Consider the following 16,903-nt stretch of genomic DNA (forward strand, 5'->3'; position numbering starts at 1 on the left):
TTTCCAGGTCCTGGAAGTTTTGATAGTCTTTACATACTATACAGTACATAATTATAACAAATATCTTTATAAAATTACATGATATTTATCCTTTGCCCAGTACATGTATTAAAATACTGATAAGCACAAAGCAGTACACATTACTTAATACTTTAAGGTAAAGGTAAAGCTGTCCTTGCCCTTACCTAAATTAAGCACTATGCCATGAAGGAGTATGGGGGAATGGATGTATAGATCCACATTTTCTTGACCTTGGCACTACACTAGTTGGAACTTTTGACTTAACATTTTTTTTTTATTTTAATTTCTACTGATGAGCAATGAATCCAATTACAGTAAGATTCAAGATTCTCATGGCAGTGAACAAGAAAATTACTGTCCTCTGGGATGAAACCATGTACTCCACTAGAAAGATACCAACATTCTGGAAGATTGTGCTATTTGAATCTTCATGGAAGAAGGAAATCAAGCATGGAACAACTGATAGAGATGGAGGAAAAAGGAGGACTGGAACCAGGGGCTCTGGAAGCCAATGGGAGTAGGGGGAACAGTGTAAATAATATTGGTCCTGAAGAAAGCAGTCTTCTGGGATGTGACACCGAGTAGATGTGGTGTTAACCGACGTTTCGGAGGAACATATCGCCTCCATCTTCAGGGTAGAAGGAAAAATAAGAAAATCTGCAAGCGAAGAGACAGTGAGAACAAGTGGAAGCTTCATCACTGACTAGCATCTCCTTCTCTTCAAGACTCTGCACCAAACCATCATATTTACTTCCATCTTTGCTCCACTTAAGGTACGATGCCTAGCACAGTTCCTCATGCTTCAACAGAAATCAAACCTGCAGTATTTTCATAATAAGGCACATCCTCTCAACTGGACGGAGTGCAGCAAGGACCCAATCAGTGGCTGCAACACAACAAATTGCTTCAATGTAAAGCTGTACCTGTGCTCAATTAAGCACCACTTCATGGAGATGTATGCTCCATGCATTCTTAACCCTTTGGAGTCCTATGTCAGACTCAATCCACCACATGTTTTATGAATGTTATAGATGATCTGAGTCAGACTGAGGGAGACACCACTAGGTCCCCTTACTGGATATTACCTGAAATTAGCCTGTGTCTTACAGCTGACATATGGGTTCTGCAGGATCCGAGGCGTTGTCTCCATAACTCGTAACAAAAGGTTATCCAAGTAGTCCTCTAAATCCTTCAGTTTCTTGGACTGATGATCTACAGATGCTTGGAGACTGCAGATCATCTCTATCAGATCCTGCGGACATCATGCTTACATCTCACTTTATGGTCACCCAGATATTTATCAATGAATGTATGAGGGGATGACCATAATAATTCAGCCCTTGTACCATGACCTTAAATGATCTATTGTGCTTCCCCTTTTGATTAACTCTTTATTAATCCTACACTTCGAATGAAATATAGGGCTATTTATGGGTGCGTCATAGTAGTCACTGGCCCAGGTAACAAAATCTTAAATAAGCTATGGTCTCACAATCACAGAGGATATGACCCAGACATTTCAGAAGAAAAGCCAACCAGGGGGATCACTGTTTTCTGAAATGTGATGCTGAGTAGTCTGGTAGACTGTTGCAGGACTGCCTGGTCTACAGATAACAAATCTGTGCTTGTACTCAGGAGGTGATTGGTTTGGATCTTGGCAAGGACACTGACCACAATCAAGTTTCTTTTGGCCTTCCTCAGTCCCTCCAGGTAAATACCACAGTAATACCTGAATCAGCCCAAGACTGCCTCTATCAAAATCCATTCTAATTTCTACCATCCAATGCTATTTAGTGTAAATACTGACATTATTAAATAACCAACAAAAAGAGTTACTGAGGTTTCAGAGACACATATTGCCTCTATTTATATGGTAATTCTTCTACCCTGATGGTGGGGGCAGTATAATCCTGCAAAATATCAGTATCAATCTGTGAGACTACAAAGCGTCACATCTCAGAAGAAGAAAATCTTCATACTTGCTACTTAGAGAACTTTCTCTCACTGAACAGAGTAGTTTGTCAGATAATGAAAATGGAAAAATCACTGAAAATATTTCAGCAGTACGGAAAGCCAACACAGGACATACTAATATAGCAAGGATAATAAAGTATTAAATTACATGCAGAGTAAGTACAGTCAACTCTCGATTATCCGGGGGTGGATAAACCGGTTTGCGGCTTAACCAGGGCTCTTTTGAGGCTTATATGTTGTTTAATATTCATTCACTTTTGTATCACATGGTGAGTTGTAACACTATTTTCGCACTAGTGTGAACCGAGCTCTGCATTTTTTGGTCCCGTTATGCTAACACAATGTTCTAGGGTAGGGGTGAAAGAATGCAAGGATTTGTGGAAAGTTTCAAGGACAGATACACCGCCCCAGTTGGTCTCTTTGTATCGATCTTCAAGTGCGTTAGCAAAATGTCAGGGAGTAAAAGGAAGCATGTTGTGCTAAGTATTCAACAGAAACTCGTGTGAGCTGNTTAAGTGTTAAGTGTGAATATTCGTAAAAAGTGTTGGATGCTGTTGAACACTGTGATTGAAATAACTAATTCACACTTCAGTGTAATGTAAAAAAAGTATTAAATAGGCCATGAGATGACATAAAAATGAGGTTGAGTAAATTTAAATACAGGTAGGCCTCTAGTATTATGAAGGTACAGTATTACAGTACTACTTTTAATAAAATTTGTCTTAACCAGGTTTTTGATTAATCGTGATTTCCATGCCTGCCATTATCCTGGATAATCGAGAGTTGACTGTATTAGTTTCCTAGGTCAGGCACAAACCAGAGAAAATGGTAAATGATTTAATTCACCTCTCTTGACTTTTCTTTAAATTTATGAAGTACTTCAGGTGGAAGTCTGCTGGGTGGTGACTGTGTAGGTGACCCTTCATTTTCACCCCCAATGATGATCCTCTCTTCTGTCTGTGGAGTCTCTGGCAGCTTATTCTCTACAGAAAAAAAGGAGCATTTTAGAGCCACAGCTACACAAGGGTTGAATGACTCTGGTTCTGGAAGTTCCTGGTTTGGACAGACACAAAGATTACACCTGTCAATCATTATCCCCGGTCAAGAAATGACACAAATGGCCGGCAGAAGAGGTTGGCCTTGGACATTTTACTGTTCATTTACAGACACATTTAGCTTCATGGTACCAAGCAAAGGTAAACAGTCATTTAAAAGCATGCCCATGTTTTCAATTTGCACAGTACATTAGGGCAGGCCTTTGAAATGTCCTCTTCTTCTCTCCATTAACAATGTCTCTACTTCATAGAACGGCAATGAGCCAGGATAAAGCAGCCTCAGGCTGGACAGCTGAAGAACCAGAGTTTGAATCCTGGTAGAGGCATAATTTTCTTTCATTCCATGTTGTTCAGACTGGTACTGGAGTCCACCCAGTCCCTTATCCAATGGAAACTGAGGGTCTTTCCCCAGGAGTAAAGCAGCAGGGGTGAGAAGCTGATCACTCACCTCTAACTGGTTTCAAGGGCATGAATATGTGGATATATACATCCACTATCATGTACATTTTCATCGCATAGTGCTTAATTAGATCAGCACTGGGGCAATTTTACCTTTTTTAATGATAGGATGAATTGGAAAAGACATGGCAGGAACCTGCCATGGCCTAATCAAACTCTGCATGTGCCTTGAGGGATTGATAAAAATCATAAAATCCTGTTTCAGGATAGCCAGGCTCAGAGAAGAATCAAACAGAAAACCTTCCAAATAAAAGTCAACAGCACTGCCACTACACAAACCTGCTTGGTTTCTCTTCACTGGAGGATAATAGTAATATCTTACACCTCTCACCTTTGTACAACTGCTTGAATTTTCTTGTCAATCTGGAGCTTTCTTTCACTTTTTCTTTTTCATCTTCCTTCTTCTCTGGTTCACCAGACTCAAGTTTCTGGGGTGATGGCACTGGTGGAGTGGGTGGCAAAACTTGTGTGACTGGGCTGGGTGTTACTGCACGTGGTGGACTAGGCTCCTTAGGGACAGGAACAGCCTCTGGTTCCTCCTCTTCTGGTTGGCTGCTCAGCAATGATTTATCCCATGAACGACGTTTCAATGTGTCTATGTTACTGTCTAAAAAACAAGCACAAATTTTGGGTTTTATGCAAGATGTATCCAAACATAGGAAAGAGATATTTTGAAAATGTGGCAAAGTTCAGACATTTAGGAACAACAATAACAAATCAAAACCTGATTCAGGAGGAAATTATGTGGAGATTGAACTCAGGTAATGCTTGCTACCATTCAGTCCAGAACCTTTTGTCTTCTCGTCTGCTGTCCAAAAACATAAAAATTTGAATATGCAAAACTATAATTTTGGCTGTGGTTCTGTATGGGTGTGAAACTTGGTCTCTGACATTAAGGGAGGAACATAGACTGAGGGTGTTGAGAATAGGTGGACTGAAGAGAGATGAAGTGACAGGAGGTTGGAGAAAACTACATAATGAGGAGCTTCATAACTTGTGCTCTTCTCCAAGTATAATTATAATGATCAAGTCAAGGAGGATGAGGTGGGCAGGGCATGTAGCATGAATGAGGGAGAAGAGGAATGCATATAGGATATTGGTGGGAAAGCCAGAAGGAAAGAAACCACTGGGAAGAGCAAGGCGTAGGTGGGTGGACAATATTAAAATAGATCTTAGAGAGATCGAATGGGATTGTATGAATTTGATTGATCTGGCACAGGATAGGGACCAGTGGAGGGGTCTTGTGAACACAGTGATGAACCTTCGGGTTCCATTCAACACAGCTTCTAAGTTCATAATCAGACTACCCACACTGGGCTTTCATCATTCGATGTTGTCGCTGCAGTTATTCTAGAAGTCTCTCGCAGGTTCTTGGCCAGTGACATTCTTCAGCAGGTTCCAGAACCGAAGAGGGAGGAAACCATGGTGTTTCTCAAAAAGAGGCACACGCAAGTACCCTTATCCACCTTGCTCATACAACAATACTGTTGCACAGACTGAGTGTAAAGGGAAGGCTAGTCACACCCACAAGTGAGTGTGCACATTGCTGACATATATTCCAGACTCCCTCCTCTTCTTACAACTTCAAGAGATTCACAGTGCCTTATCTCTCTATACTGTACCAGACTATTTAACTTGTATTAAACTGGGGTCACAAGGCAAGAGACACAGCACTGTTTAATCTATGCACAGGTCTGTGAAACAGTGCAATGGGCTGGCAATGGCCAGGCAAAGATTACTCTGGTTTTCAGTGGAACAGTATTGTACAAGAACAAACTGACTCTATGAACCCTGAGACACTCCATAGCATATCGTGCACATAATCTTACCCTTTCCTTGCTTTCCATACAGTTTCTGTTCCCATTCATCAACAGTTCTGTTCATTGTTGACTTTAGAGGTGCTGGAGATGGCAAAGGAGCTGTGGAGGTGCGACGTAGAACCTCCCCACCTGCTAGATTTTCAAGTGATCCTACAACTGGGGTGACTGTATTTGTCTGATTTGTGTTGATTGAACTTCCAGAGCTTTTGTGTGAAAGATCGTCAAACTGCAAGAAATCAACAGATGACACATTAATTTAACAAGTAGCTCTAGGAAGAATGCTTATCCTTCTATACATATGGAAAGTTCTGAAACCAATAAGATCTTACATTGTAAATATGGGTTATGATAGGAATGAATCGTTAAGTGTTAACATGATGCACGTACATAGGTCATCAATAAGCAAGCAGTCTTTCGGTTCAGTGTACCATGCCTATTTTGTAAATACTGCTAATATTCTGATCTGGATATGTAAAGCATAGTATACTATATAAAGAAGTTGGTTTAAGATTCATTACTTAGGCGTGTCATTCATAGATGGTGGCATTAAATGCTGGCCTCAAGACATCATTCAATAACACACAGGAAAAGAAAGGAATATGGGAGAAATTAAGGGAAGTTTATAGTACAAAAGCTTACATAACAAATGCAGAAACTTCCCACTGAATTATCCATGGGTGTTACACTAGTCTTTCTTGAAAAATTCCTCAACATATCTCGTGAAGTTAGCAATAAGTAAAGTTAATAGTGATATAGTTTACCAATGCATAATTGGGGTCACACAGTAATAGTTGGTCTAGGCACTATGCTACAAGCTGGAAGGTCACAAGTTCAATTCCAGATGGGGTCATTGCATTTTTCAATTGACCTAATTCCTCCAGCCACATTATGGCCCTGGGGTTGACTTAACCTCTAACTGAAAAGAGTACCAGGAGTCTTCCTGAGGGTAAAGGGCAGCTAGTGCCTAAGGCTGACAACCTCAGCACCATCTGTGAGCCGACTGTCTAGAAAATATGGGAGCCTTGCCATCTCACAACCTTATGGGCCTCCATGTGCTGTTACAGGGATAGTTCTACCTTCCTTCTCTTTTACCTTTACTAATGCATAATTTTCAGAGGCATAAAGTTCATATTAAGTTTCACAAAAGTCTTTCAGCCAATCCTTGAGTTTTTAGGGATGGCTGACACACACTAGATATGACGGTACTGTAAAGGGCTGCGCCATAGCTCAAGTGGTCAGTCGCTGGCTTCCCACTGCGGCGGCCCGCGTTCGATCCCGGGTCTGGTCAAGTGGGATTTGTGGTTGACAAAGTGGCACTGGGGCAGGTTTTCTTCGAGTACTTCAGTTTCCCCTGCCAATCTTCATTCCACCAACTGCTCCACAATCACCCTCACCTATCATCTGGGGCTGGTACAATAGGCCAGAAGTGGCTGCAGTACAAGGGACTTAGTCCCACCCCACTAGCAATAAAAAATGATGGTACCATAAGCACATCTTCCCTTATACAGGAAAGAAAGGGGACCAACAGTTAAACAACGTACACACAGCATAACATTTCTGATATATCTGCTCCATTTTAATTACCTCAAAAATCATAAAAATTGGGGAAGAAAGCATACTGGGCATAAAACATATACTGTTCTTCCATACAATGTTTGTTTGAAACATTTCTAGCTCCAATAAATATTTCAAAAGTAATTATGACCTACACTTGAGATGTGCGCAGAAATGCATGTAAGTTATGTTAATTGCCTGATTTTGTATATCAATTTTAGCCAGAATTCAAACAGGTCAATAAATTTGTCAAACTATACAATACTAAATTTCATGCAAATGCATTCACTGATTCTGGAGTTGTTAATGTCGGCAAACATACAGACATAGTGAAGTTAGTATCCTCACTTCTGCAAGCATTTTGTTACAAATGTGCCAAAAGCCACTGTCATGAAAGACAGTCTCCAACCTAATTCAACACCAGTCATATTCAAAAAAGCATTACTGCTGAGTTGTACTGCCTTACGAGCAGGTAAATGGAAATTCTATATACAAGAAGAAATGAGTATACTTCATCACAATTTCCTTACCAGTGTGATAGTCACATGAACCCAAATTAGAGTCACTGGAGAGATAAGGCAAAACTATCCCTGTGCAACAGACATGTGCGGGAATTACTTCATGAGTTTGACACAGTATCAGAATGAGAATTTGGGAATACTGTGAGAATCATCACAAGAACAAAAATTTTCTCCACTACACCAATTTCTTTCACCATGATCACTCTCTATAACACAAGCCACATTTTCACAGTGTACTAAAGTGTACTACTTATCGCTTATGATATCAGATGGGGATACTGTGTACAGAAATAAAGAAAGATGTAACATGAGCAGAAAGAGGCAGAGAAATACAGACTCTGTTGGCAAGTTGATTCATGCTAGGATTGTCAACCATTATGATCCTGACACATTAGGTAATTTGCTTGCTACTACACAAAGCAAAAGCTATTACCTGAATATTCATAAAGTTCAAGACTGACAAATCATTTGAATCATATTTCTGTCTATAACAGAAGAGAAGTACAGCTCCATGCAATCTCAACCTCAGCATTAGATGGAGGTGAGTGGTCAGTTTCACGCCCCAGCTGCTTCATGGATGAGACGAGTCCCCAGTACCCATTGGGTAGACCCCGGAGCTGATCTGGATGCTGGGGAGAACACTGGGTCTCAGAAGCAGCATTTGAAAGTAATTCCATATTAATGTCCCTCACCATCAGAAATTGTTATTTACAGTTATAATCTCAAAAGAGCTTAATTTTACTTTTGATACTTACGGTCTCAAATGTCATCTAATATGAAATCATTGATGAGAAATTCCTGAACTATGAAAAGTCCATGGTACTCAGAAGAAAGCTGATAAACGGTGTTGGTTACTGACAAAAGTTAAGTTTCTCTATGTTCTCTGATAACCCAAGAATTCTACTCACAGTAAAATCATCTTCACTCTCTCCCTCACTAATAACTCCAGGGTCTGCATCACCTGCGACCTGGGATGACATCTGGCGGGAACTTCGAAAATCATTGTTGCAATCCATTGTCACTTCCTTGTTATTTTTCTTTCCTTTCCTCACTGCAATCAGATGAGAGTAACGATGATACACAAAAACCATGACATCTAACAGTTTTCAATACAGTTACAACAAAATTATCTCTTTTCCATTCACCGAGTCATCTGAGACAGCATTACAGCTTCGAACATTTTAATATTTCACTGCCTTTTCTTCTTCTTCCTTTGTACTGTCAAGGTTTTGACCACTGGCACATGTTACAAGTTTCACTGCTGATATAACTACCTAGTTTCAGTTCTCTCAAGAATTCCTCTTTTCATATTTATATTTAATGTCTTCCAGAGATCTACGTACATAGATACAGAATCTGTCATCGTTAATGCTAGATAACAACTTGATAACCCAAGGTCTATACTGTATTGTGGATTTAAGGTGCTGTACTGTACTATACACCGTACTACACTGCTCTCTTAGGCAGGCCACTGCCCTACATCTTGTATACATGGGCTCCCCATTGCCTTCTATACATCTCGGTACCCAGTATTCACACATTAATGAAAGACCCAAGTAACTTTATAACTTCACATCATGTTGTCCACTGTGTTAGGACTACCAACCACAGGAGTTTATTTGTAGACATAAAACCAAAAGCCTAACCTTAGAAAGCTTTTAGGCATTATTTTTAAAAATAAAACAAAAAGTCTAGCCTTGTAGACTTTTTGCTGGAAACAAATTGTGATGTTAGATCTCAGGTCTTGGTTTTACAAACGAACTTGAAAGGTTGGAAGCACTATCGTGATTAATTTTTAAAGTTTCTTTGGTTGCCATATGGTATGATACCAAGTTGCACTCTGATTCACTGAGCACATGATCTCTTAGAGCATATTCATTCAGCAATCGGCCTGAGGAATTTCATCTGCTGGGTCTTCAATCTCTTCTCATACTTATATTTTAGAATCCACATTTCAGATCCGAACAGCAAGATGGGTTTTGCTGTAATTTTCTGCAGACTTAAGTCTTTTACAATAATCTTAATTGCTTAACTTACTAATATAATACTTGTGTAACATCTTATATTTTAAGAATTTTGCATTCTGGGACATGAGACCATGCAGATAGATATCCTGAAGTTAAAGGTAGCAGGTTCTCCAAAAACTCTGGTAACTATCTACCAAATTACATGACATGACATGACAGAATGTTGGAGAAAACAGCATAAATAAGGAGCTTCATAGCTTGTACTCTTTGACAAGTATAATTAGAATGATCAAGTTAAGGAGTATAACATGGGCAGAGTATGTAGCACATGAGGGAAAAGCGGAAAACATATAGGATATTGGTGGAAAATCCAGAAGGAAAGAGACCACTATGGAGACCAAGATGAAGGTGGGTGGATAATATTAAAATGGATCTTAAGAGAGATAGGATGGGGTGGTATGGACTGGACTGATCTATCTCAGGATAGGGACAAATGGAGGGCTTTTGCGAACATGGTAATGAACCTTCGGGTTCCATGATATGTTGGGAAATTCTTGGGTATCTGGCATCTTCTCAAGAGGGGCTCAGCTCCATGGAGTTAGTTAGACATTCAAGAAGACAGTAATCATAATATTCACCATCATGAAATCTCATTTCACACTGTTTCTAGTTAAAAACTCACCCAGATTTTTGGCTAGTTTCTTTAAGCTTTTCCGTTTTTCCAGGCTGCCTATACTGAGCAAACTGCCACCTGAAACACAACATAACAGTTTCAGAGCTGAACACCTCACACCAAAAGCCTCTTTGTGGTTTAGTCATGACAATATGGGATGAGTACGAATGATAAACTGCAAAGGCTTTAGAAGGAAGCAACTGTGACATAAGCAAGGTCCTGGAATTTGCATGGAAGGGTGTAGGAAAACCACAATCCACCTAAGCCAGAATAACTGGTGTCCTGGCCAGGATATGAACCAGGCACCTCCCAAATACAAGTCTGGAGCATTACTGCTATGCCAACATGTTGAGTAACTTAAACAGCAGGGTGACTGGTTAATAATAAATTGGAAAGGCTTTGGAAGGAAGTGGTTGTGGCCTAATTGAGACATCCTGAGTTATGCACAGACAAGCTGAGGAGAACAGCAAAAATGATCCCCCCCACTGCCCCATTACGAGTCTACAGTACTACCACTACACCAACCTGCTTGGTGATTCCACATTACAGCCTCATACTCACCCACTGACTGAGCCATGTGTGACAGATGTCCCATGGAAGACCGATGTGGTTTCTTGCTCAGATCTGTCAAGCTTCCAGCTTTCACCAAGAATGCAACCCGCACCTCCAGTTCCCCCCTTGGTTTGCTTTTCTCCTTCCCAGGTTTACTTTTCAAGTCATACCACCTGAAATTACACACTGAAAAGGTCGGGACAGAGAAACATGGAGTATACACTAAGGCAGACACTTCAATGGACAAAGTTGATATAATTCCAAATACAGTATACCACCGCTAATCTAGATTAATTTGGGGGAGAGGTCTTCTGGATTAAGTGATAATCCAGATTAGTGACGTCTACAAATAAAGTGATATAAGCAATAACATCCAGCTGACTCAAGAGTCAGAAGCAATACTGAACAACACACAAGACAAACAAATGTATGATTCATCTCTCTCTGCACAGTCAATCTGTGCTCAGTCTGAGTGACTCATCTGCCTTCCTAAATGCCAGCTGTCTTTTAAAATATGCATTTAACTGTGAACAGCATTTTTCATTTTTCACATTCTGATCTGGATTATCCAACATCCAGATTAACTGTAACTCGATTAGTGAGGGTTTACCGTATTTTCAAACAGTGCTACCACACATATTAACTTTTAAGTTCAAAGGATGAATTGACAAAATGCACCTTCCTACAATCACTGAACAAATCTTGTTTGTCTCTCTATATTGAAATGATGAAGCATGAGATTATGGTAAAACAGTGTGATGACAAGGGTCCGGATTTTGATGACATGTCATCTTTTTTTTTCTTTGTAGCCTATGTGATGCTCTTAAATATATAAATCTTGGATATGAGCTGCTGGTTACAGAAATGTAAATTTCATAGGTAATTTTTTGTCATTTTTTTACCTTTTTAGGTTTAAGGTCATTTTTTCATTTTGGGGGTAATTTTTTGGACTTTTATGGGTATTTCCTGTCATTTTTGGCCATTTTAGGGATTTTTTCTTCATATGTTTTCTGAAATGTGAATAATATGGAAGCAAAGTGTTCTTTCTCTTTCTCCTTTAGGTCATTTTTTAAATATTTTCAGGTCATCAAAATCCGAGCCCTGCATATTATATTTTTGGGTCATATTTTAGGTCATTTTTCTGGATTTTTTCGGTTATTTTTTAAATATTTTCAGGTCACAAAAATCCAGGTCCTGGTGATGACAGTGTTGCACAAGCAGGTTTCAATTAGTACTAAATCTTCCAGTATGCAACTCTGCCAATTATGTCTCTTTCAATTATCGGCATTTTCATGAAAAATGCTCAACTAGTAGAGCTTCTTGATATCTGTATTTTTTTTTTCAATACTGGATGTTACAATTAGATTGTGAATATGCACAGTGGAGCCCCTATGAAATAAATACTATCTTAGTACAGAAATGTGTCGCTTACCTGTTTCTAGGTCGCTCGTATACATCAAAATCAGCCAAGGGGATGTTGATTATGCACAGTGGAGCCCCTATGAAATAAATACTATCTTAGTACAGAAATGTGTCGCTTACCTGTTTCTAGGTCGCTCGTATACATCAAAATCAGCCAAGGGGATGTTGATGACACCAAGAAATTCATCTACACCAATAAAGTTGCGGTGAAGAACTGTGAGTACGATCTCTGCCATGTTCCCTTGTTTTGGGATCTGTCTACAATCACAAAACAAAATGGAAATGGATTTGTAAGAAATATAATCCCTTAACATATAAAAGTCAATGCATATGAGGAAGGAATTTATTTACTCATTTGCAAGTGAATTTGTGTAAGACAGTAACATCAACATATATAACATGAACATTTCTTACCGTACCAGCAAAATAATATTTATGTTACATTTCTGAAAACCTTGTACAACTTTACTGTGGGACCTGAAGTTCTCATGGCAACGATTATTAAGATTGTTGTCTTGTTGTGAGATATGAAACATAAAAGCATGTACTGGTTCTTCTACCTGACTGAGGTTTTCCATGATTATCTTCAGTCACTACATGTGAACAGCAGTATACTTTCTTGAAATTGGACATAAACGCATTCTTTCTCATTCTTACCAAATCACCATTCATTAATAATCTTACCATTACTGCTATATACTCTGAGCTACTAACACCATAAGATAAATTATAAATAAAATAAATACTGCAGCATGTACACCTCTTGCTGGGCAACGACCATGAAACAAATGATGAGAAACAGCCATTGCTAGGTAATGGCTGTGTAACAAAACAATGTAGTAACTGTTGGAAGCAGTGACTTCTGAGTGGTCCATCCCAAGGCTATATAATGAGGACCAGTTGCCATTAAAGGAGAGAGGAAGTCTCAAATCTGAGACAGTAAAATATGGTCTCAAGTCCCAAGGGACTCAGACCCGAGAAAAACTGCACTGGAAAGGGGTAGCAGCATATACAAAAGGCAGATCCGTCCTCTCGTCAGAGAGGGCGCCCCACAAAAACAAGACCGTAAATGCCAAACAGTAATAAATATTTGGTCTTCAGCCCCAGATAGAGCTCGACACCAAGACTTACTGACTGACTGACTATCGGTCGCAATGTGACTTGGACTTGGATTACAGGAGAGTCTTGGGCTGCTAAAAATAAAGTTTGTTTCACTAGTAGAGTGTGGTCCAGTGACTTCTTCAGTGAACCCTCTCTCATCAGAGCAAGGCCTGTTAAGCCCTGCATGGAATCATCATGCTTGCACCCTAAACCTTATCCCATCCACACATCACTCCCAATAACTTCGATGTGGGTCTAAGATCATGTGGCACTCAACTACAGACAAGAAGTAAATGGGAGGAAGAAGACAAAGAAGAGGGCGGTTAAAATCAGATATGTTAATACTGTCACGTGTAACTGATTAGACACATGGTTTGAATTGATAATCAGATGTACAATCTGGTCCCACATTTCTTCCTCCAAATGCACTTATTGATCACCTGGCCCCTTCCCGTTGGACAGCACCAGGCTCCACAACCTCACATTTACTTTCATATTGGGTTTCATCACCTCTCTCTCATTCACTCGGAAGAAGATGACTGCAATGTACGGTACACCAGAACATTGGAACAACTTCAACCTGACACAACTAAACCCCAAGAGCTGACATTACTTTGTTGTATTGTACTGAATGCAGTAAAGCATGGAAAAATAATTTAGGACATACATATTTATCACTTTGTACAATAATTTTCCAGCCTCCTATCCAATGCATACTGGGAGTTCTTTCCCTGGGGGTAAAGCAGCCAGGGCGTGAAGGTGACCACTCAACTACAACTAGTGCCGAGTTCAAGAAAACATGGATCTATATATCCACTCTCCTAATGTCTTCATGACGTAGTATTTAATTAGTTAAGAACGGGCCCAACTTTACCTTTTTACAATAATTTTCTCTACCACAGATAATCACATAATGGTAATGAGCTTCTCATGAAGGATTCTGCTTCATGAAGTTACTTAAATCATTGGTTGGCCTAGAAACAATACAAATACCACTTACAGTTCACACTCTTCGTGCCATTCCACATCTTGAGCAGCCTTTTCCTTCACTGATGTCTGATACTTCTCCTTGCCAAGTGCAATCGTCACAAATGCATCATTGGTTCCTGCAACACGCATTCTGCTTGTGATATAGTGATGACCCAACAATTCCTAATTGGTTCTTTCATATTCTCTTTAAAGTTCCTTAACATCATCAGTATTCTTCAACATTGTTTCTGTTAACAGGGTCAAATTGTGATGCATAAGTACAATTAACTTATATTTATGTAATTTGTAATCTTATTAATTTTTCAATTAGACTGTTATTGTACAGATGTCACTGTATTTATATTGTATTTGACTTGTTCCATATCATATGCTGTCTACCTGTATCTGGATTTACGGAACATAAATAAACTGAACAAATTGAACAAATTTGCAGACTCTCACTAAGTGGGGCTAGGAAACAAGGATAACTTCTTTACCTCTACAAATACAAACTACTCCGTCTAATGTGACCTATAAGTTTTTACTACATGAAAACTTATCTCCCTTACATGTTTCGGTCCTTTCGGACCATCTTCAGAGGGAAACATCATTACAAACAGGAAACTACCATCACAGTGAAAACAACACAGCAAGACACGAGCAAACCCTGGATGATATCAAGAACCTCCTCATCAAGATAGACAGGCGGCACAAAATCTGCCCCATACAAGAAGGACGATAGGACGACGGACACGAACCTACATGGTTTATAAATTTTAATTATTGACAATACAGGTTTTTTTAAATAACATCTAGAAATTTTTAAAAACTTTACAATACCAGGAAGCTGCTGTGATTGTGAAATGTTCTTCCTTATGCATACTGTGCATTGTAGCATATAAGTGTATGTACTTTAAATCAAAACAACTTCTGTGATGGTAGTTTCCTGTTTGTAATGACGTTTCCCTCTGAAGATGGTCCGTAAGGACCGAAACATGTAAGGGAGATAAGTTTTCATGTAGTAAAAACTTATAGGTCACATTAGACGGAGTGGTTTGTATTTGTAATTGTTAGTGTGACGGACCAGAATGAAACAAATCAAATTTATCTTTACCTCTAATCTGGCGATATAAATGTATGTACAGAGCAAGGATACAAAGGAAGGCATTAGAATAGAAGTTTAAAGAAAAGAGGAGTATGGGACAACAAAGATTAGGAAAGTGTAGCTAGGTGCTGGAGACATCAAGAAGAGAGGAAAATGCTGGCAAGAAACTGAAAAGGAAAGCTTGTGAAAATGGAAGAAGAGACTGAAAAAACAAAAATGATGCCAAGAAAATATCTAATTCAAGCACTGACCACCAACACTTGAAAAGCATTCCGATATTCAATATAAATGTCACTCACCATGTTTTCCTTTCGTCAACAAGCCCCTTGCTCTCTGAACTGAAATAAATATGAGTGATTTTAATTTAATTCACATCTGTGGTATTAGTTATAATTTATTACCATAACAAGAGTGTAGATGGTCTTCATGGTAATAACAACTTTCAAATGAGAATGTCATGTGACAGGTTGAAATAAACACAATGAAGAATGATGATTACAGCCTTGTGGGATGAAACATCATGTGGTTTGAATGTATAAGGGGTGGGCCTTCTTGGCCCTTGCACCGCGACCACAGTGATCTATTGTGCCTGCACCATGTGGTTTAGTGGATAGGTACCAAAGTTTCACAGGAAGCTGCTGCCTCCATCTTCAGACTACCATGGCCAAACCAAACCATTCACTCATCTCTTATCAGGTACTGTGACAGATATCTTTACAAAGAATCAAGACCAACATTTTCCTGAAGCAAAGTTAACTCCACAAGTGAAATTATTTGCACAATTTCTGATGCATAACAGATCAACTGCTGATCACATATTGTTCTTAATAGATACTGCAGGGAGACTGATAGCTCACTGGAAAGGTCCACCAGCTATACATTAGATTTTAATATTTCCCAACCTGCCTAGTTGCTACCACAACCGAAATGGTGCAATATCATGATATTTGTAGTTGACAATATACAATAGCGGTATATCTTCTGTATTTCCTTACGTCAAAAAGAAATTACAAGGCAATTTGGCGAAATTAAAAAATTATAACGTACGTCTACACCTCATTCAATTGCGAAAATAAACTGATAATATAAATAAACACACCACAAGTGAGCATTATTATTTTCATCACGCAAAACAAAAAATGTAAAGGACGACTTTATTTACTTTTTAATCATACCTGTCACTTGAACGTGTGTTGGGCTCCACATACTCTCAACGAACAATTTTTTTTTTGGCTCCAAACACCTAACGGATACAAAAAGTTCCGTCTTTCGGTAGCTAACTGTTGAGGTTCACTTCAGATAAATTCTGCCACGGCGATTTTGACATTGACCTCATACACCATCGGACGACCTCAAATATTTCTCCCACTCCCACATTCATTTCACATTCACATTAACTTCCTGTATGACGTACATCTCTCAATTCACGCACGAACACGAAGCTATCTCCTCCATCGCCTCTGCCCACCTAACGGTCTCTTATTCACACACAAAACAGGGAACACGGATCATATGTGGTATAGTATGAAATCGAGTCCATTCCGGAATAACCAATAAAGAAAAGTCGTGTCTCTCCTTCTGGCTTTCCCACCAATATTCTATATGCAGCATCGTATTTCTACTCTCCAATACAAAAATCAGAAATAACCGTTAATTCTATCAATGAAAGTACTGTAAATTTAACAAAAAGCAGAAATAAAAATTAATAAA

The 16,903-nt window shown here is 39.1% G+C and overlaps 1 protein-coding gene across 1 annotated transcript; it reads right to left on the bottom strand.

Annotated features, from left to right (window-relative positions):
- Positions 1-235: 235 nt before the first annotated feature.
- Positions 236-16,862, bottom strand: LOC111870581 (rab11 family-interacting protein 1). The gene is made up of 12 exons (XM_023862982.2): positions 16,369-16,862; positions 15,493-15,531; positions 14,120-14,225; positions 12,139-12,276; positions 10,606-10,769; positions 10,054-10,122; positions 8,313-8,455; positions 5,339-5,555; positions 3,841-4,116; positions 2,842-2,978; positions 1,107-1,273; positions 236-907 (listed from the first exon to the last, which is right to left on the bottom strand). Exons 1-12 carry the CDS (start codon positions 16,397-16,399, stop codon positions 901-903), a joined length of 1,494 nt encoding a protein of 497 aa, XP_023718750.1. The 5' UTR covers positions 16,400-16,862; the 3' UTR covers positions 236-900.
- Between the last annotated feature and the right edge of the window lie 41 nt (positions 16,863-16,903).

This window comes from Cryptotermes secundus, unplaced genomic scaffold (assembly GCF_002891405.2).
Source record: "Cryptotermes secundus unplaced genomic scaffold, Csec_1.0 scaffold244, whole genome shotgun sequence".
Taxonomy (NCBI): Eukaryota; Metazoa; Arthropoda; class Insecta; order Blattodea; family Kalotermitidae; genus Cryptotermes; species Cryptotermes secundus.